This window comes from Tilletiaria anomala (genome assembly GCF_000711695.1).
Source record: "Tilletiaria anomala UBC 951 chromosome Unknown K437scaffold_87, whole genome shotgun sequence".
Classification (NCBI taxonomy): domain Eukaryota; kingdom Fungi; phylum Basidiomycota; class Exobasidiomycetes; order Georgefischeriales; family Tilletiariaceae; genus Tilletiaria; species Tilletiaria anomala.
The window spans coordinates 25,998-46,898 of NW_013546935.1; the positions used below are offsets into that span (position 1 = coordinate 25,998).

The window sequence follows — 20,901 nt, forward strand, 5'->3', positions numbered from 1 at the left end:
ATCCTCTTCGACTCGGTCTGCAACAGCAACTGGTTTACACGAAGTTTTATGATCCTATCCTCAATACTGTGGACATCTCCCGAACCAAGATTCTTCAGCACAGCGTGAAACAGTTCTTTTCAGGCTATGACGGCGACGATCGTGATTTCAGCATGACATGAACATATTTCAAAGATCGGTTCTTGCGATTGAATCGCTCATTGATACGGGAGGTCTACCCGAGCGTCACGAACGCGACTGATACATCTTTGCTCAAGGTACGCCCGCGATCGTACGACCGCACAGGGACCAACGAGAATGGGTTGGAAAGTGGAGTGTCGGCTGCCTCAACATGCTGCAGATCGTCATGACCAGCATCACCGATATCATGTTGTCTAAATGAGTCTTAAAATACCGAAGAGGGCCAGAGGTTGGAGGAACTGCCTCCGAGAACTTATCCTGACTTTGGACGCTGCTATGGCCTTTTATTTATGATTTTTTTTACCAACTTGACCTTGCCGTCCATCGACTCGCTACGCAGTGAATATGCAACAAGCACATCATGACGAGTCAATCGCCTTTACTGACTTTACGGATTTATCACCTGCAGCCGTCCTAAAGCACTATATGCGACTGCCTCCGTGATGCATTTTCTCAGCAGATCTCCAAGTCCCATCATTCGGATCAACCTCAGCATTGTATTTGTACTGCGCAGATATTAAAGGGCAATATCGACCACACCTTATTGGTGCCATCAACCCGGCATGTTTGCAACTTATAATTTCATACAAATTTGACACCCTCTCCTCCCGTGAGACCCTCTTCGCCAGCGAACACCTGGCAGCGGCCGGTTTTGGCCAGATGGGCCAGAGCTGCTCGTAGAACAGGCGTGGGCAGTTTACGATGTTCTGCTAATGCGTAGAGCAACATAACGTCAAGGGACAGCACGTCAAGAGCACCCTTCCATGAGTGGAAGACCCACCGGTCTGCTGTGCCAAGTCACCTTCTGTGAGTTCAAAGAAGGTCAAGATGCTCTTGTTCTGCCCCGTCTCTTTGACCTGAAGGTTAAAAACAGAGAAATGGGGCAAATGCTGTGTCAGCGAAACTGCCAGCTTGAACGAATGCTGAGCCTTTGCACGCACCCAGCTGTAGATCAGCTCTCCCCACTCTTCCGGCTTGCGCCAGTAGATGATAGCCCGCGTATTCTGCTCCGTTTTGCCCTTCTTGCCGCCCGTGGCGTCCCACGCCGCTGATCCTTGTCGTACGAGGCGCGCAAGGAGCGCTTTGACGAACAGGGCCGATATCCGACGATCAATCTCGCGATTATAGAATAGTTCCGAGTTCAAGTCCTCCTCCGACGCGGCATCCAGAGAGAATCGCCGCTTTGCTTGGCAGTAGTCAAGAATGAGCTTAGACCATGCCGTTTCCTGCGATTCGAGCGTCTGCGGGTTGGGTTGCGGTGTGAAGAAAGGAGGGAAAGCGTAAAGAGAGGGGAACGTGAAGTCCTCTTGCGCTGTCATCGCGCTGGAACTACCACGAAGTATTTTTAGGCGACGAGATCGCAGCGACGTCAGCAGAGCCCACATATCCTCTCTCGATGCCAAAACAACAATCACATTGAAGGACGTGCATACAGGTTGATTCCAGATTAGACTTTGCCACCGATGCCGATGGAAGCCCTGCGGCGTGGATTGCTCAGCAGGGCAATGGCAATGCAGGACGTGATAAAAGTGACAAAGCGAAAGAATGCTTGCCGCGACACTGCACGCTCCTGCTCGGTAGTGCGGGAAGAGCTGCAAGTGAACCATCGCCTGTCAGCCAAGAAATCACTGCGTCATACATTGCAAGACAAACATTCACCTGAATATGCGCCGAAGATTCGGGAGAGCCATCCGCACCTGTGGGAGCAGAGCAAAATGACTGCCCATGCGAAAAGTCCACATGGACAGGTGAGTGTCAGCGATACAGAACAGATTGACCAGATCATAAGAAGCAAGAAAGGAGAGAAGGGAATTGGAAGATTTCGGCGAGTGTTCAGCTAAAGAGGCACGAAAAAGTACGCTCAATCGTGCGACCATTCCAGGTTCCCAATGTTCATGCCTGAGCTCAGCACGGTCCTCATCCGAGAAGCGAGTCGAGCGGTGGTGACACCTTATAACTCGTCCGACGAAAAGGGGTGGGTTGATACTGCCCCAGCCACGAAGAGATTCGAGCTGCACAAATGCAACGTGCAAAAGACGTGGCGACAAGGAAAATAAGCTCCTCCTGCGCGCGAAGCTTGGCAGAAACGAAGCCCAGCTGTGCGGCTACACATGCATGTAGAAAGGCAGAGAACAGCTGAAAGATGCTTCATGTGCCGGCTGGCTTGCGCGGCTGCTTGCGTGGGAGATTTAAGTGCTGCCTGTAATGTACCGCTGAGGGCCTACGATGCGTATGACCGTTGCAGGTAACGTTGAACCCCTAAGATGAAATAAAGGCTAATGTATGCGCTTCAATAATTGCGACGTGATGAGAATTCTTGACGCAGAGGGCATGTAGGCTGCTTGAACAGCGGATCCGCACGCTTGCTCGACTTGGGCCGAAAACCCAGAAAGGGATAACGAAGAAGAACGCCTGATGTGGGTGGAGTGCGTTGAGAACTGAGCACCAGAGAAGGCGAGGGCCACAATAGGGAGATAGAGGGCCTCAAATACTTCATGGCTTTGTGTAGATCCCTGATAGAGCAGTGACTTGAATGCCAGACGTGCGTGAGAGACCTCAGAGCTTAGCTTGAGCGTATACGTTGCGAAAGTCAAGTGGAGTGGAGCTGTTGCGAAAAGTCGAGGCTTCTGTCACGAGGCTGGCCGGACTGCGACAGGTCGAGACTATCTGACACCGCAGATGTGGTACAAGTATACCGCTGGGGTAAAAAGTCGTGTCCTTGCTCGTACTTGTGTGCTTTTTCGTGGGTAATATTAGTGCTGTGCTAGGTTGGGCTGCACTTAGTTGAATGGCTGGGAGGTAAATATGCATTCTCCCTGTTGATCGCGAAGACTATCGTATGATACCAATGAGGGATGAAGGGAGGCAGTGCATGCATTCTCCCGCAGGATTCATCGGTCGACGAGAAGAGCACAGTCATGGCATCCAAGTGTGCTGTGCACTACGGTGCGGAAGCGATGGGGTGATGCGAACTGCCACTGGGTGGGGACTTCGCCTGGAGCCCAGAGTCGAGAGGCCGAAAGACTTGCGAACCGAGTGCCCAAAGAGAATGCAGGCCAAATGAAAGCGCCAAAGGATGGATGCCGTAAGGTTGCAAAAGAAGGAACGAAAAACAAGGCAATGCCCTAGGATGCTCAACAGTGCCGAGTGCAGCATTGACCACCCTCACTCCATCCAGCAGGCTGAATGGAGCGACCCGTCCTACCCTCGACATCCCAGGTCCTGACAGCTGGCCGCAGCACGTACTTCAATGTAGCAGCGCAAACTGAGCAAGGATAGGGAGAAAGGCAGGTATCGAAGGGCCAAAACAAGCGCACGGATGCAATGCACGACGGATGCGCGAGCAGGGCGGATGGGCATGCCAAAGGAGGAAAAGGGTCGAATCCAGAACCAACGCCGCAACTCACCTTCTTTACTGCAGCTTGCTGGGCTCGTGGAGTGGATGCCTTCTTTCTTCCCCAAAGGAGATGGAGGTCGCCAGGTCTTTATGATGAGAGCGGGGGAGGATGCATGATGGTGGTGGCGGTGCACCAGGTTTGTCTTTATGCACGCGATGAACTGAGGGAATGCGTGCTGCGCAGCGCGATTCGTTTCTCTGCTGTTCCGCCCCGAATCGAGAGGTCGACGGGCGAGTGTCTACTAGTGGCGGCCAAGGGGAGAGAGTATATTCTTGATTCGGCTGCAGGCAGTCAACCAACGGCCAGTGACATCCTCTCTTCGTCACCATCACCCCGAGTCGTCTACAAGGTTTGTTGGCTATCAACACTCAAGTGGCCAGCGCGCTCATATCGTACAGGCGTGGTCTCCGCCGACCGAGACGCAACATGATCGCCTCCTCGTTGTCAGCTTGCCTAGGCCTCGCCACCGCCAGCCGCAGTGCGCCGGCAGTGCGCGCCCTAAGCACAACGTCGTCCGCCTTGCGACCATCTGGTGACGTCCTGCGTCCTCGCACAGCGCCATCCAACGCTGGCCTGCCCGCCAGTGTAGCGCGTGATCGTCGTCCTGCGGTGGCGGAGCCGCATACTCCGCCGACTGTACCAGAGGAGCAGGCGCCAAACTACCGGTCCACCTGGTCCGTCGGGCAGAGCCCGCGTGAGAACGCGATGCGCGGCCCTCGGTTCGAACAGACCAAGATGGAGTTCCAGCCACAGCCGCTCAGCGCTATGGAGATGATCCAGAGGGAACCGATCCGCCTGGTCACCTCACGTGTTGCCTCCTGTGACGGAGGTGCGTTACTCACTCTCCTTAGCCTCGTTTCATCGGATAGGAATGGAAGAAACTTCGGGGAGGACCTGACATTTGGCATACTCTATCTTTGTTTTAATGTAGGAAAAGGCCCGCTTGGACACCCAAAGGTGTTTATCAACCTCGACAAGCCGGGCGCCAAGAGCTGTTCATACTGGTGCGTTGAGCGTGGCTTTGCGATCAAGCAAGCCAAAGGGCTTTCACGCTGATTGCAACTTTTTATGTTCGCTCTCTCAGTGGCATCCGCTTTGAGCTTGACCACTCGCACGCCGGGCACGGCCACTGAGTGTATGCTATCAGAGACGATGAATTCAAGGTTTTACGAGATCTCTCCTGCGAATAGCCTCTATTCGAATTCATCGTCCTTGCGCGGCTCGAGAATGCGAATTTCAGCTTCTATGGCTCCACTCCGCACTCTTCCTGAATGACCTTTCTAATCGCGACTTCAACATCGTCCACGATGAGCGTTGGCTCATGCTCCGGCCGACCGAGTGCATCTCTATAGACTCCAGTCCTGACCAGCGCTGACTTCCATCCGAATGCATTAGCTCCTGCAATGTCGGATGCAGGGTTGTCACCGATCATCCACACTGATGCTGGTGCTGGAGGAGTCTGTTGCGGGTCAGAGGACAGCCGTGCGAGCCGTTCTTGCAGCAGCGCATCGGCAAACTCATACGTCAGTCTGCAGGGTTTGCCAAAAGCTATTGATTCGAGTGGTCTCCCAGTTGTTTGCTAAAAGAAAGCGAAGAGGCGCGAAACTGGATACGTGAGCCACGGGCTTGCAGAGATAGCGCAGTGGAAGGGGTTGCTTACCAGCCACACGTTCTCCACTGCTGCTCGGAATGCTCCTTGCCCGAATCTCGAGACTGAGAAGTCGTTGCCCCAAAGCAGATCGTTGTGTGAGAAATATAGCGGGAGCTGTTTCCTCCCTCCGCTCTTGCCGCTGTTGCTAATGCTCCAGTAATCATCGACAGTGCCGAATCGCCCGTCTTGAGAGCGCAGGACGTCGATCATGAGTTGCGCATCTCGGCCCCAATCGCGCGAGTCATGAAAGACCATCACAGCAGCGAAGCAAACCTGCGAGAAGTCGGCGTCCTGGGTAATGAATAGTGAGCCGATCGAGACCAAGCATCGATACAAGTCAGCTCGAAAGACTCGACAGAACGATGCCGTGAACGAAGAAATAGTGGCTCAAGTGTACATACACGGATCTCGACCTTGGAGCTGTCCGGCGGGCGGATGAAAGGCCATGCAGCAGGCGCCGAAGCGTGTAGGTCATTGGCGGTGTACACATCCTGGAAGCCATATCTATTATTGTTGCACAGGCAACACGCACGTCGGATAGATCAGCTGCATGTCTTTTAGCGCATGCCATAGGCGATTGCGTGGGATGGGGAACAGCAAGTTAAACCCACTTCTTCATAATCCTTCGCGATGAATTCGGCCCAATGACCAGCACCGACTTGTTTGCATACAACTTTGTCAAGCTAGCGAGCACCGTGTGTGCTTGTATCACTTGATCCTCCTGCACGTCTACTTCAAGCTCGGCGCTAAATTGGCGTGCACGATCCGCTTCGTCATAGCCTCCACTATTGGTAATGAACAGGTAAGGGAAGCGCCGGCCGAGCGAGTTGGCGCCATCGAGGATGCGCAGAGCGCGCTTGGCGCATGGTAAGACGTGCGGGCCGGCTTTCAGGACGCCGTCGATGTCAAACGCGAATGCCAAAGGACGAGAAGGGATGCTTATGCTTGCGTTCGACCTTGGACTGGCACTACCGGCTGCGACCGAGGACGAGAAGCATCGACCCCACTGCGACACCGAGGAGGGCAGGTTCTCAAGGCCGAACAGCGGCTGGACGAGGCCCCGACATAAGCCACGAGCAGTCATTTTCTAAACGTGCACAGAGCTGCCGCTGACCACCTTGCTGGGCGCTTGGATTGACCCGATGATCGACGTTTGCGCCATCTGACTGAGCCAGTATGTGTGTACCATCGGCCAAGTCGACAGCAGTGTGGAAGGTCAGCTGTTGCTTGCTCGTTGGCCACACCCTGCATCTGGGTCCCAGCACTGGGCCTGGGCATATTGCACCGAATATAAGGCCCTTTCAAGTAGTAGCTCCAATCTACATATGCGTGCATACGACTTATCTCCTGGCTATCTGACGGAGCCACCAGGATGGACATGGGACTGACCCAGTGCCCTTACGCCAGTACCCGACTCTCACTCTCACTTTTGCGATCGCCTCTGCTCAGGGACCTCCTGCAACGGCGCCGCACGGACTAGTGACCCGTGTCGGCACTGCGGCGGTGTTGAGACGTCCAGCGACGCCAGGACGTGTCCAGGCAAGAAACCGCGTGTCGCATGCGTACACCCTTGTCCAGTCATCCACGCGTAACTGACCGCTTTTTAATATATTTTACTGATGATCCCTTCTCTAGTGTCTCTTGGAACTCGTCTTCATGGCATTACTCTTTGGTACCGATGACTTACGGCTGAGACGGTGCATGGGGCGATTATTACAGGCATCGTCACCTATCGCTCGTTACTGCTTATCTCCCCAGTTCATATTTTAATAACCATCGCCCATTCTCGTCCGACCTTCTCTTCATCTGCTCCTCATTTCCGAGAGCCCCAATATATCTTAAGGCCACCCGCCTCACCAGGCTGGCTCCGGCTACCCTTGACCCTCACCTTCCGTTCCTATCTGGACAATGTACACCCAGTTCCTCTCTCTCTTCGCCGCCATCGCCGCAGCGTCGGTGACGGTGGCTTGCCCCGGCCTCGACCACGAGCATAGCCTCGCGCCCCGGTCTCAGCGCGGTGCAACGCAGCCCAATGGTGGTAAGAGCCTTGTTCGCCCGCTTACCTGGGGCCAGGTTCAGGTTTTGCACACCACCGATATCCACGGATGGTACCAGGTGCGCCGTCGGTGTCACCGCTCCCCCATATTGGCTGAACATCAGTCGCTGACCTCGTGCATGCGACTCTGCTAACCCGAACACGTCGTTTGCGAGCAGGGTCACCTCAAAGCCAGCGAGCCGGAGCCAAACTACTCGGCCGACTGGGGCGACTTTGCTAGCTTTGTCTCCCATATGCGAAAGCTCGCGAAGAAGAAGGGCGCCGACCTCCTCGTCGTCGACACGGGCGGTAAGTCTGGTTGTCGAGCTTTCGAGTATAAACTGCCTGATGGTGGAACGCCGAGGCTGACTATTAAAATTATCACGTTCGTGGACAGACTTGCACGATGGAGCCGGTCTGAGTGATGCAGCAAGGCCAGTCGCCGGCCACGACTCAGACAATTTCCACTCGTTGATCCAATACGATGTACTCAGTGTTGGCAACCACGAGCTGTACAATTACACCATCGCTCACGACACGTACCAGTATTTCCGCCCCGCTCAGCGCAAGGACGGCACCAACCGCTACCTCGCTTCCAATGTCAACATCACCCTGCCTGGTGCGACATCTTCCGTACCCATGGGCGAGCGCTTCGTCAAGTTCAAGACAGACCTGGGACGCCGGGTGACGGCGCTAGGAGTCCTGTTCGACTTTACGGGTCAGGACAAGAACCTCTATGTCCAAAAGGTGGACGACATGGTGAAGGAACGGTGGTTTGACGATGCTATCACCGAAGAGCCCGACTTCTTTCTGCTCGCGGGCCACCTTCCCGTCCGAAAAGACAAGTGGCCGGTCGTCATCAACGCCGTACGTGCCAAGCACCCAGACACGCCCATCCTCGTCCTCGGCGGACACACCCACATTCGCGATTGCATGACATACGACAGCAACGCCGTCGGAATCGAGAGCGGACGGTACCTCGAGACAATTGGCTGGCTCGCTGTCAACTCGTCAAGCTTCCACGACCACAAGCATCATGGCCATGCGCACCAATACCATCATCGCCAGCACAAGTTCGAGCGTCGCGACGACAGCGCGCAGGCTGCCACTTCGAGCAATTCCACGACAGTCACCTTCTCTCGCTCGTACATCGACGCCAACAGGCGCAACTACGCCATCCACGCGGGCCTCACGTCTACCTCCAAGCTCGACACGCCGACCGGCCGCCAGATATCAAAGCGTCTGCAAAAGCTAGCGGACAGGCTGAATCTGTCGCACGTCTTTGGTGTTGCGCCGCATGACTACTACCTCGACCGTGTCGCGCCTTCGGACCCCGATTCGCTGCTCAACCTGCTAACGAACAAGGTTTTGCCGACAGTCATCAGCACCAGCAACCCGGAAAGGCAGGGCACGCCGTCCATCGTGCTCGCCAACTCTGGCTCGCAGCGCTTCGATGTCGTGAGTGCTTGTGAAGCGATGTCACCATGCTATTGGGGGTTCAGCAGCTGAAGTTTATCTTTCTTCTTGCGCATTGTCGTCCACAGTACAGCGGCAACCTTACGCGCAATGATCAGTACATCGTCAGCCCTTTCCTGGAGTAAGTCGATCGCCGTAGAACTCAATTTCTTAAAGTCTCGTCCTTTACTAATTCATGATATATTTTGCTCGTTTGCCACCCGTTCCCATCTGCAGCGCTTTTCTGTACATCAAGGACGTGCAATACCAGTACGCAAAACAGATTGTTGACCAGCTGAACAAGGCTGGCGCTTACCGACGAAGCGAGACCTACGACACCGATGCCGAGAAGTACGCGCGCGGCGAGGTGGACCACATCTACACTGCCTGGCGCCGCGCGCAATCCGTCGCCAGCGTTGACGAGCGGCGCCACCTCGCCGAGTTGGACGCGCACGCCGATGCACAGCAGGCAGCCACTGCTACGCTCGGCTATGTGACGAAGGACGACTGCCCTGGCCAAGGCGACGACACGGTGCACACAGCCATCCCGTACGCGCTGCAGCCAGACTACATCCAGTCACCACCGACGGGCAACTTGACCGTGCTGTCGGACAGCAGCCCGGTCGACGTCGTCTTTGTCGACTTTATCCAGTCCAGCGTTATATCTATCCTCAACTCGCTGCAGAAGGACAAGACGTACTCGACGGCCGACGTGAGCGTTTACAACTCGCTCACGACCCAAGATTTGTATCCAAAGTATGCCGAGAAGGCTTGGAACTGATCCTAGCCGATCCGTTTGCGGCGTGGCGCAGTCCCTTTCGTGTGCACAGCTCAATATGCTCAAGCCCTGCTATGTTTTTATACCTGCTCGTATTAAAAACGCTCTCTGTTTGCAATGCATCTGGCTTGATGTGCTCGAACACGAATACGATAGGCAGATAGCTTCTGTACACATTTTGGCCAAAGATCGAAGACAGATGCCGCGGGTAAAGTGCCAGGAAACTGGAACAAGGCTGAATATAGACGCCATTGCTTGCGATTGACAACTGCGGGATTGAAGTCAAGGCTGATGTCCATCATCCATGTAACCCAGCTGCTGTGCGGCACATCTCTAGAATCTACGCAAACATCAGAGATACACATGAGTCCCTGAAAATCGAACCTATAGCAAACTGAACTTAGGGTTGAGGACCCACCTTTTTTGGGTTGGCTTCCGATGGTCTCCCCCAACGTTTGGCGGTGGTGCTCTTTCTCCGCTTGGACCAGTCCAGAGGTCGGGCGGTCGAGCGGAAGAGGACAAGGCGCGTGTATGGACGCCTGAGTGGGGCGGGCATGGCACGAGTGTCATTTTTTGCAGCTCAATCTCAACGCACCAACCCCACGCGAACTCACACAGGGAGAGCCTCCTCTGGACCTGGGATGGGTGTCACGAGGTGGCTTCTTCTGATATACAGAATCTCATCCAGCTTTTGGACGCAAACAGTACCGCCATTTGGTCAATTTATCTCCAGCGTGTGATCGTGATTCGTAGCTCCATCCTCCTTGTATAAGCTCCTCATCCAGCGTCCTCATCGGGATCAAAAGGCCGCCTCACCATCGCTGCACACGTTTCTTCGTAAGTCTTTCACCACCTTCACTTCGCCCTTTCTCGTGAGCAACTCGATTTACCGTTATATCACGTCTTTGCATCCTGTGATTTTCCGCGTAGAAAAGCATATTCAAAATGGCGCCTCCTACCCAGAAAGGATTCTCCTGGTCCAACATTGCCGTTGGTGCGGTCATGAACATGTTCGAGGTAGGTTTCTGTGCGCAGCCGAACGGCCGACTCAGGTTCCTTGCTGTTTCCAGGTGCTGCTAGCTTACCTCGCAATCTTCCTAATCTGCACTCTTTCTTTACCGTTGCAGGTGACCACCCTCGGACAGCCGCTCGAGGTTATCAAGACCCAGATGGCTTCAAACCGGCAGCAGCCCATGGCGCAGGCGCTTCGAACTGTTTGGTCGCGTGGTGGTGTCTTGGGATTCTACCAGGGTCTAATTCCGTGGGTGCGTTTTCGTATGTGGTGTGGATGCGAAGGCTTTCCTTTCTTCTCAAACGAGGCGCAAGGGGAGGCGGACCCCAAACGGAGGGCACTATTCTCCCCCAAAAATACAAATACAACTTTCGACAATTTCCAATGTCCAGCTTGATCTGACTGGTCTGATACTTGCCACTTGCAGGCATGGATCGAGGCCTCGACGAAGGGAGGGGTGCTCATGTTCACCTCCGCGGAGATTCAAAAAGTCGCCAAGGGCTCAGGCATGAGCCCTGCGACAGCAGGCCTGATTGGCGGTGTCGGAGGCGGCATCGCGCAGGCATACGCGACGATGGGATTCTGCACATGCATGAAGACTGCTGAAATTACGCGTCACAAAGTCGCCGAAGCCGGCGTCAAGCCGCCAAACACTTGGGCCGTCTTTGGCGACATATACCGCCGCGAGGGTATTCGCGGAATTAACAAGGGCGTCAACGCAGTAGCATTGCGACAGGCGACAAATTGGGGTAGCAGGTACGTGTCCCATCTTACGCTTGTCTCAAGCTGACTGTACGCGTGGTGCCTTCAGAGACTGACACGTCTCTTTGTGATAACGCGGAAACCTTCCACCTGGGTAGAATGGGTTTCGCGCGTCTGGCGGAGGCACCGATCAGGAAGTTGTCTGGCAAGGGCGAGACTGACAAATTGGGTGCATTGGAGCGGATTGCATGCTCTACTATCGGTGGAGCCCTGGGATGCATCAACCAGCCGATCGGTGCGTGGTGCTCACGCTCTTTCGCTTGTGTGCAACGCGACTGATATCTTTTTCTTTAATGGAACAACAATTTTGGCTTGCTCGTAGAGGTAGTTCGTGTTGAGGTAAGCGAATCAGTCATTGGATTCGACACGCGAGCAATCCGGATCGCTGACCGATTGTCGTCGCTTTCTACTTCACCGTTGCTTTTGCAGATGCAATCCATGGCCAAGGGCGCCGCAGTGCGCACCGAGAAGCCGACAGTTATGAACACACTGTCCTATGTCTACAAGCAAAACGGCCTCAAGGGTCTCTACCGAGGTACCACCCCACGCATCTTCCTCGGTGTCTGGCAGACGGTCAGTCGCCCTGCGCTGTTTGCAATATTCGATTTCTTGCCTTGAGATTGATCAGCCCCTCCCTTTCCTCATTTCATTACTGATCTGGTCCCTCGAATATAGATCTGCATGGTATCATTTGCCGACTACGTCAGGGAATTCCTTGACGCTTCCCCCACGAAGACCGCATAAAGCCGCGCGTAGAGAGGAATGTGATTTGCCGCCGACGAGGCAGCCTACGTCGAACGCAGGACCAGGAGAGCGTGCGTCCCGTGATCGTGGCCCTTCGCGTTTCATCCTTCCAGAAAGACTTACCTGGCGCGTTAGCCGACGACCGGATGCCGCTGCGGGCTGACCGGATAGCCGGCGACGACGGAAGATGAAGGACGGAGATGAAGAGCAGAACAGGACAACTAGACTATCAAGAATTTGTATGCGGGCGGGCATCCTGTACTTTTTTCCGTTGCAAATTGTTTCAAGTGCACTGGGTCTCTGTTCTCATATCGGCCCATCAGCTGATCTTCGTCTATCGCACGACCCGAGCCGCTGAGGCGAGTCGGCCAGCTCGTGACTTGCATGTACGAGGCCGAAATAGGCTGTAAGGCTTGCTTGAGTGTGTAAGAGGTTTTGTTTGATCGCGGACGCGTCAGCAGCGAGCGAGTCCAGTTTGGAAGTGACGAGCGCTCCTGATCAGTGTGAACCATGTGGCGCTTGCAGTGCAACTGCATGCACAACTTACGTACGGGCACATGGGGACTCTTGGTACAGAGTATGTGTATTATGTACGTATGAGACAGTTGCGTCGCGCGCGTTCTGCGTAGATACTAGACTAACCAACACCAGTCGTCGACCGAGTCGCGTATCTTCAGCTGTCCAAAAGCCAAAAGCAGATGCGTCCCTTTTTATCGGCTCTCCTGTCCATTTCCGCACCAGTCGGTGATGAGTAGCATGTAATGTTGTCCAGAAAACGACAGAGAGTAGGCCAGCAAGCTGATGGTACAGACCACAACTCGCGCACAACAGAGAGAAACTGGCGTGTCGCAAGCTGATCGACTGTGCACAGAGAAGATTTTCACAGGGCTAGCGGCCAGTCGACGAAGACATCAAGTCATTGACTGCACCCGCGTCGTCCCTTGCATTTCAGATTCGAGCTATTGCATTCGATTTCCACCTGTTCCCACAAGGTTGGACGTATGGTGTGCGTGATACGCCTGCGTAATAGGTCTGAATCTGTTGCCCGTCAATGACCGAGTCACCTTGGCTCATGTTGAGGTCACTGGCCATCTAGACTAATGAGTGACTGTCTTACGGACCGACTGAACTGTCATCGACTAATGAAGTACATTCCCTAATTCCTTTGATAGCTTTACGAGTGCGTATAGCACAAACGTTAGAAGGAGAAACGAGGTATAAAAGGAGACCACCCAGGACCTCAAAGGGATATTTTCGTCAGACAACACATTCACAGAAACATCATCTTCTCTTTGACATCCAAGCAATCCATACACGCAAGTGATCCTCGCTGCAAGCCATCCCGCGAAATCCCAAAAACAAGACATTTAACTCAAAACAAAGCAAACATGAAGGGATCTCTTCTTACCCTCGTCGTCCTCTCGGCAGCGCTGGTCGCTGCGGCCCCCCAAGCAGTCCCAACCCTGCCTCGCGTTTCAGCCCCTACATTCGCGTCCTCCACATCTTCATGGCACAGACCGCAATCATCGCAGAGGGTGTCTGACCATTCGAACCAAGGCTCGAACTCAAACACAGACAGAGCGGCGAACGGCTCGGGCAACCAGAACAACAATGGCCCAGAATACGTCATGGTCCCGGCTGGTACTACTACCGAATGGGGTCAAATCGCAGCTGCTGCACCTACCTCGGCCTCGAATATGACCGGCGGCATGGCCATTAATGGCACGAACTTCACGCCCTATGCTGTCCTTCCGGTATCCAAATCCAATGGTGCCCTCGGCACTGTCGGACAACAATCCATCTTGGCAGGCTCCTTTGCTTTAGCTGGCGCCGTTTTCCTGCTTTAACGAAGGGTGAAGACACTCTCAACAAGACCTGTCACGCTCAATTTCGAGCAGACCTGCACCATTTGATTCATTGCACCCAACACATGTGTTGTACCTCTACCTTACTGTATTTATACGCTCAATGCGATGTACCGATCCCGAACTTTGTCCGGAATATCTACAGAACTTCTTGCAACTGCGATGGAAAAAGTTGCTCCGCACCAATCTCCATACGCGCGCATGGCGTTGGTGACTTTAAAAAACCGGCAATATTTGGACCAGCTACCAAGCTTGGCACGTCTGAGGCAACCGACTAGTACACGGTGGGGTGGGCGGCACCCTCCTTAGCGCACACATCAAAGACAGCCTTCATGATGTCCTGGAGTTTGGCATTGACCTCGTCCCGGGTGACCTGTAAGCGAGCTGAATTCCGTGTCATCTCGAGACCGCTGACAGCGACGCCGCCCGCATTGCCCTCCTTGCCCGGACCATACCAACATCTTTGCCTTCTCTTGTCGATGCGCGAATGTTCGAAAATATTGATTACCTGGAGGTTGCAAGGAGTGTTGTCCCCCTCGCCCACGTAGCGGCAGCCACGCGCGGGCATCTCATTGGCGTCCGAACCATCCACCTCATTCTGCATAGTGCAGGGAAACGTCATCTATCTTTAAAAGCTTCCACGGCTGGGCCACACTGCTGTGCCACTGGAACTTACCGCCCTTGTTGCCGAGCTTGCTGAGCTCGTCACGGTTGCTCTTGATCGCGACAACCACTTCAATCCATTCCTTCTGCCAGCTTGCCTTATCACGGGAAATGAGCGCACCCTTTGATTCGCCCAGGCTCAGGACTGTGTCACCCAGCTCGATCACTTTGAGCGCGGCAAACTGCGCAACTTGACCGGAACCTGAAATAGCAACCTTCTTTCCCTTGAAAGGTGTACCATCACATTCGCTATGGGTCATCATGTGCTCCACAAAGTACCTGCGAAGTAGAAGATATTTAGCAAGTTGCGCGGAACATCGCGCGTAAGGTAGTTCACCAGGTGCCGTAGTCGGTTACTCAGGGCCTGACTTGCGAACCTCCCCAAGCCCAAGCCCTTGTTCCGTTGTCAAAGGCGAACAACCGTGCATGAGCAATCAGTACCAATGGGACTGGTAGCAAATTGGACACACGGTGGTAACGCCATGTCACTCGTTTTGACGCTTTTTGCGCTTTCCAAAGAAGTAGCCACCCTCCCTAGCGGAGAAGCCAATATCTCCTGCGGGAACATCTATGTCGACGTCGATGTGGCGCTACAGGTCTGTTGCGAAGCCCTGGATAAAGCGACGAACTTCTGCGTCACGCTTTCCGTATGGCGAGAAATTCGAGCCGGATTTGCCTGCGCCAATGTTCAAACCAGTGAGAGCATTCTTGAAGATTTGCTCAAACTCGAGAAGCTTCAGCACACTGAAGTTCACCTTGTTAGCGCCACATCAAATGACCCATCAGCGGCTCTTCAACATCGGACAGCGCTGGGTGTGGCAAGGCTCAGCACCTACGATTCGTGCAGGCGCAGACCGCCTTTGTAAACACCGAGCACTGAGTTGTGTTGGACTCGGCAGCTGCGGGTGGCCTGCCACTCACCCTTGTCGTTCTCCCACACAACACGGAACTGGATGACCCGTTCCAGGACAGTGGTGATGCTCAAAGCACACTCCTACTCGGGCTTCTTGGGCGAAGAGTGGTTCGAGAGTAGAGGCTACTTCCGAATACGCCTCTTTGCACCGGATTATCATCACGATATTGAATCATCTGGTTGTGCAGGGTTTCCGCATACCGTAAAACAGCTCGAATTCCGACTCCTTGGGAAGGTTCGACATGTTTTCTTTCGCTGTTCTGTATGCTTCAACAGAGGGGTCCGGACGACAATGACAGGGGAAATAGAGCCAGTCAATCGTTGATCCAAACGCACACATACAAGTACAGCGTCGATTAATGGCGTAATCATGTGCAACTTTGAGCCACACGACCGGCACAATCAAAAGGAGGGATGAGGAAGAGCACAATGCTCCGGGGCCAGTTGCACAACTGTTGTACTATCTATGCTCGGCTCGTTCAGTCTCGAGCCTGAGGCGGCCAAACGGGCTTCGACCAGCCGAGTGAGAGCGTGTGGACTTAGATCGATCAAACGATCACGAAAACGTCCAGATCCTAGACTGCAGCTTGCGGAAGCCCCGAACCCTTCGCGAATGTGACTCAAAGCAGCCACCAGCACCTCCGTCTTTTCTCTCACAAGTTCTGATGCTTGTTTTCTCCTTATCTATTGAGCCGAACCTTTTAACGCAAGTCTTAACACCGACTCCGATCTTATCTTTCTCTCGCACGAGAAAGTTAGCACAAGGATCTCAACACGTCACACCCAACCCCAGGTCTCATGTGGACCCCATGTGTTCCCGTTAATATTCGAAGTTGCTTTTAGTCTCAGGTCGCATCTGCCAAGGGGAGGTCGATGACGACTTTTGTTGCTGGTGGGACAGTGGTGAGTAGTGAGTTGGTAGTGGGTGGAGTTGGGTCATATGGGCTATGACAAGTCCGGTGCCGTCGACTCTGTCTGGAGGACCCGGACTGGGCGATGGCCTTCAGGTGGTTGGTACGGGTTACAGCATGCCACTACCATACCAAAGGTGAATTGCGATGAAAAACCCAGTGTGTAGGCGGTGGCGCGCTCACATAGCAGCTAGAACCCAGGCTCTAGGGTCATCAGGGCTTCAAGCTTTAAACTTCAGATTTCAATGTGTATGGTAGTACTGACTATGACAGTAAGACTCAACTCCGAATCTTGCGGATTTTGGTATCTGTATGTTATTTCAGCTCACATGCACGCTTTATACTTGTGGCTTTGCCCTTTTGGCGCAAAGTGTGGACTGTGGAGCCTGGAAGTGAGCATGTCCATGCCACGCATGCCGTTGCAAGTTGGGAGCATTATCCCTCGACCTTCGAAGCTGTGTTGTGATAACGTCGAGAAGGCTATAGGTCCTTTTCTCTTATGTACATACATACTCATATGTGAGAGTACCCGAAAACCACCAATGTGTGCCTGAGTCTGCCATAGCCTGAGCCCTGCTGTAACTGTGGCCACAAGGCAACAAGCTGTAATTCGAGACGATTCAGATGAATGTGAGCGTATTTGAGTCAACGTCGGGCAGAATGGGTGTGCTCATGAGAGTAGTGCGTCTGACCAAGTCCAAGACACCCCTCCCTCCTGGCATACTTATAACAACGATGTGGGAAATGCACAGTCGACACTTGGCACTCAACGCTAGTTCGGCACTTGACAGCGTTGACACCGTGCACGACACAAACTAGCGTACATCGTTACAGGTGAAAAGGGGAGGTAATCTAATGCCTCGAAAAGAAACTACTCGCAGATTGCATGTAAAATAAGCTTCGAGTTCTGACATCTGGCCTCCCTTTTATAACCGTTCTCTAGTACCCACATTCAGTAAAGCAGGTCTCTGCGACCCCTCGTCCACAATTGCTTTCGACACCAACAACCTTGATGCACGAGAGTGTACAGCCCTTTCAAGACGGAAGGTGCTGACGGGCAAGTCCCTCAGACCACCGAGTGCTCAAGATGGCTTCAAAGGATTTGACTTGGCTGGTCACCCAATTATGGAGTTAGGTTGTGGCCAAGGTGACCGCACAACGCCACTTGGTTGAGCAATGCAATTGGCCGGAGAGGGAAAAGGAGAGGGCCGGGTGGACAGTGTCGACCCGGGTGGTGGGTAGCTTCTGAGGCGGCGACGCCACGTTTCATGGTTGCTGATCCGGCTTATGCTTGTTTTGGTGTAGGTCGGACTATGGGTCGCCGTAAACGCTCTCCCAAACGCAAGCCTCCATTGCCGAATGGCCTCTCAAAGGCGCCGTATGTTTCGCCAATGCAGACGGGCGGACATTCTTGGACTCGGCAAAACTCGAAACTGCCCGCCCCAATTGACATGCGCGTAATGCCCCTCTGCATCTATTACCTTCCAGCTCACGAGGCACGACATGAGATCTTCGCAAGTTGCGTAAAGCATGGCGTCAAGTGTCTTCTGCTTGCCAGAGGGGTTGCTAGGGGCTTCCTGCCTTGAATCTTTGCCGCACGTGCTCGCTGTCCTCACGCAAGATGTGCACCCCATATATGGGGGAAACAACCCCACCATGTTCACCCCAGCTGCAATTATCGACGCGGTTCCGCAATGCGGCCGCAGAATCGTACATCCAAAGGATGTCCCGAGCCCCAAGGTGCAGGACGGCATCTGAGTGTACGACATGACCATGTCGCACGTCATGGAGACGCTAGAGAAAGCAGAAACGGGCCAAGAGCAGAGGATCATAGAATCAGAGCCTCAAGATCATTCTCGACTCTATACAAGCGGCTATGCCGAGAGGCACCAAAAGAACAACAAATGCATGTACATTTGGACCAGCCTTTTCGAGCTGCAAGGCTAAGCAAATAGAGAGCGTTGCCGTCAAGGTCCAAAAAGGACAGGAGCATGGACAATGGTCATTCACATTAGAAGTATCGAATAGAATCCAAAAGGGGATATTCGAATTTTTATTCTTATTATGCAACAGTCATCTTTCAATGATCTGAACTGCTCCAATGAGTGCCCACGGGGGCAAAATGCAAGCGAGGTGTGTATTCAGGGATATACAATATTTACCAATTAACATGGACCAAAAATGATGCTGAGGATTCTTAAACGAAACCTAACAGATTCTCACGAGATTCGCTATCCCTCCAGGTGCCATCAGCACGCTGCCACCGTGCACCAGAAAATGATTTTTGAACTCCGCTCTCGCGAGGCGGAGGCATTGCAGCTGGCCATAGTGTGAATGTTGCTGTTGTAGGTGTAAGGATAGCAACAGACTCAATGCGAGTCCCATAACCCTCGTTGCTGTCGTCATCGTTCATCATAGGGGCCCGGTGCAATCAGCGGCCGTGGAAGACAGGACTTGGTCGATCACTGTGGTGATATGCACGCCTCCATCGGCTTCGCGGAGACGACGCACTTTCTTGATGATGGCATTGACGATCGGCTTTGCCAATGTGGTCGGGGGAGCAGCAGTGTTTGCTTGTCGATCTCCTTGGTCATCCTGCTATCCATTTCGAGGACCAGCTCACGAGCGATACTGCAATGAGGAGAGCCATCGTAATGTCAACGGGAATTCAATCTTTCCGTGCAAGGGCCTTGATTCCGACTGCACCTCGGACGCATCATGAGCGTAGCAATGAGGGAGTTTCCGTAAAGGGCACCAACGCGGAGCCAAGGAAAGAGATAGTGGTTTCGAATTAAGCGAGCTGTAATCAGAAGATTTGGATATCATATTTAGCGCTGCCTACAAGTTTTGGGGTGCCGCCAAGACGAGAATCATGGATGCGATTGAGTCTTTGAGGGCATCCTAGGCGTCAGCAGTAGTACTGCTTGCAGGTGTGAGATCGACTCACATCCAGCGATGATCAAGCAGGTTTCATGGAACATGAGGATTAATTTGGCCACTGCATTTCGCGTATGAAAAGAATAGCATGTAGCAATAATGACAACGAGGTCAGTGAACACCGTTGAAAGCGCCCGTAGCATACACCTGGCAAGACCGCTGACAGACGTCTTGATCTGAGCCAATTGTCTGCAAAGCATAGCGAAATGAGAGACGTGGATGACAGCATTCGACACGGTTCATGTGGCAAAGACGTCTGGAAAGGTACCCGTAGTTTCTGGACCCTTGCATGAAACTGTTCAACGCTGCACCTTTGGCATTGAGAGCCGATCCTGTTGCCAGCTCAAGCGCGGCTGAAGCAACGCAGCCGCCGACTGTGTAGTCGAGAAGCGGCGTATAAGAGGCCAAGCCCTAACTTGCCCTCCTGTAGGCGTTCCAAGCCTTGTGGGCGAAGTAGGTTGCAAGAACATGCTTTCAGCGCCGAGATAGACGGTCGTCTACCCGGTTTCCGGCGAGGAGTCTTGTCTTGTGTTGAGCAATCGCGCTGCTGATCCCAATGCAGATGTAAGAGACGCCCAATTCCTACCCGAACGTTCTGTACGGAGGGCCCGCAATTTATGCGTGAGCTGCGTGTCACATGCCTTAACGAACATCACGGTTGTTGCTTACAGGATGGGGAAGTTAAAGTCTCTGCAATCATGGAGGGCGCCCCAATCGAAGTATCGGTGTAACGGCTCGCATAGTTGTCACCAAAAGCACTTACCCAAAGTGGCCTATGTGGACCGTATATAAACTGTGATTGAGCACGGTGACCTACAGGATAGTCACGACCGGGATCGTAAAGAAACCAACCCTTGATGATCCGTTTGTCGGCATCTACCCGGTTGAAAGAACCGGAGCCAGACCAAATCAGTGCAAGAAAAAAATCCTGCAAGGATGTCCCTTTCGGCCAGAAGCAGAAATTCAAAGAGCAGCGAATGGGCGCACTGGCAGTCAGAGGGTTGAATCGGGTTCCAAAAAAGAGACCCGAGACCAGATGTCCAAAGCCTGTGAAACAAGCAGAGACCGTCAGATGGCAAAGCTCGGGATTGTGGATCGGGTAACGCCGTCGGCGTCTCAACATATCTTGTCGTTGGCCCAGGTCTACCGTCCTCGCCAAGCCTCATGCTAATGGTGGTGCCGGCAGCAGCGGTTGAATCCGGTGCGGATCCCGCTCATCCTCCTTGGACCCTGACGGTGGCGGTAACGGCGGTAACAATGACCAGACGACTGAGGAAGGGCATCTTGATGGATGTAGATAGGGGAACGAAGAAACAGGGATGGGTCTACCAACGGCAATGGAAGCTTCGGTCAAGACCTGCGCTGCGCACCGGTCGGTGCAGAGCCTGTTAACCACCAATCAATTGCGTCATTGGCCAGGATTGTCAGAGCACGCGTCTTGCAAAATATCAGCAATCGGGATTGGTTTTGATCAAACCGAGGTCTCAACGGCGCGATGAAAGCGGTTGGCGGGGCAACAAGATGGAAATGGCATTCATCCTTGGCTGCCGACTTGACAGGCTTTGACTGGATGAGGCGAAATTTCGAGTTCATCAGC

At 53.5% G+C, this 20,901-nt stretch overlaps 8 protein-coding genes across 8 annotated transcripts; 4 read left to right on the forward strand and 4 right to left on the reverse strand.

The window, feature by feature from the left end:
- Positions 1-762: 762 nt before the first annotated feature.
- K437DRAFT_227183 (ESCRT-II complex, vps25 subunit) lies at positions 763-1,499 on the reverse strand (the record flags this gene model as incomplete). Its single annotated transcript, XM_013386041.1, has 3 exons — positions 763-890; positions 962-1,037; positions 1,122-1,499. 3 exons carry the CDS (start codon positions 1,497-1,499, stop codon positions 763-765), a joined length of 582 nt encoding a protein of 193 aa, XP_013241495.1.
- A 2,388-nt stretch (positions 1,500-3,887) lies between these two features.
- Positions 3,888-5,141, forward strand: K437DRAFT_275627 (uncharacterized protein). Its single transcript, XM_013386042.1, has 3 exons — positions 3,888-4,407; positions 4,510-4,582; positions 4,663-5,141. The coding sequence occupies exons 1-3, from the start codon at positions 4,005-4,007 to the stop codon at positions 4,709-4,711; spliced, it is 525 nt and encodes a 174-aa protein (XP_013241496.1). The 5' UTR covers positions 3,888-4,004; the 3' UTR covers positions 4,712-5,141.
- K437DRAFT_258526 (HAD-superfamily hydrolase) lies at positions 4,732-6,389 on the reverse strand. Its single transcript, XM_013386043.1, has 4 exons — positions 5,841-6,389; positions 5,631-5,733; positions 5,239-5,520; positions 4,732-5,157 (listed from the first exon to the last, which is right to left on the reverse strand). The coding sequence occupies exons 1-4, from the start codon at positions 6,311-6,313 to the stop codon at positions 4,822-4,824; spliced, it is 1,194 nt and encodes a 397-aa protein (XP_013241497.1). The 5' UTR covers positions 6,314-6,389; the 3' UTR covers positions 4,732-4,821.
- Positions 6,390-7,024: 635 nt separating this feature from the next.
- On the forward strand, positions 7,025-9,546 carry K437DRAFT_183508 (uncharacterized protein). Its single transcript, XM_013386044.1, has 5 exons — positions 7,025-7,344; positions 7,444-7,573; positions 7,662-8,722; positions 8,809-8,861; positions 8,957-9,546. The coding sequence occupies exons 1-5, from the start codon at positions 7,138-7,140 to the stop codon at positions 9,498-9,500; spliced, it is 1,995 nt and encodes a 664-aa protein (XP_013241498.1). The 5' UTR covers positions 7,025-7,137; the 3' UTR covers positions 9,501-9,546.
- Positions 9,547-10,205: 659 nt separating this feature from the next.
- On the forward strand, positions 10,206-12,303 carry K437DRAFT_258528 (mitochondrial carrier). The gene is made up of 8 exons (XM_013386045.1): positions 10,206-10,334; positions 10,428-10,514; positions 10,625-10,762; positions 10,937-11,265; positions 11,370-11,506; positions 11,594-11,610; positions 11,701-11,844; positions 11,947-12,303. The coding sequence occupies exons 2-8, from the start codon at positions 10,443-10,445 to the stop codon at positions 12,013-12,015; spliced, it is 906 nt and encodes a 301-aa protein (XP_013241499.1). The 5' UTR covers positions 10,206-10,334; positions 10,428-10,442; the 3' UTR covers positions 12,016-12,303.
- A 659-nt stretch (positions 12,304-12,962) lies between these two features.
- Positions 12,963-14,001, forward strand: K437DRAFT_258531 (uncharacterized protein). The gene has a single exon (XM_013386046.1). It carries the CDS (start codon positions 13,404-13,406, stop codon positions 13,860-13,862), a length of 459 nt encoding a protein of 152 aa, XP_013241500.1. The 5' UTR covers positions 12,963-13,403; the 3' UTR covers positions 13,863-14,001.
- A 153-nt stretch (positions 14,002-14,154) lies between these two features.
- On the reverse strand, positions 14,155-15,700 carry K437DRAFT_279156 (Aminoacid dehydrogenase-like protein; the record flags this gene model as incomplete). The annotated part of the gene is given in 9 exon segments (XM_013386047.1): positions 14,155-14,478; positions 14,498-14,822; positions 14,881-14,899; positions 14,921-14,937; positions 15,033-15,133; positions 15,173-15,287; positions 15,380-15,537; positions 15,584-15,597; positions 15,658-15,700. 9 exon segments carry the CDS (start codon positions 15,698-15,700, stop codon positions 14,155-14,157), a joined length of 1,116 nt encoding a protein of 371 aa, XP_013241501.1.
- A 2,749-nt stretch (positions 15,701-18,449) lies between these two features.
- On the reverse strand, positions 18,450-19,865 carry K437DRAFT_183890 (uncharacterized protein). Its single transcript, XM_013386048.1, has 6 exons — positions 19,680-19,865; positions 19,469-19,599; positions 19,315-19,365; positions 19,074-19,167; positions 18,591-18,998; positions 18,450-18,460 (listed from the first exon to the last, which is right to left on the reverse strand). The coding sequence occupies exons 1-5, from the start codon at positions 19,772-19,774 to the stop codon at positions 18,830-18,832; spliced, it is 540 nt and encodes a 179-aa protein (XP_013241502.1). The 5' UTR covers positions 19,775-19,865; the 3' UTR covers positions 18,450-18,460; positions 18,591-18,829.
- Positions 19,866-20,901: the final 1,036 nt, after the last annotated feature.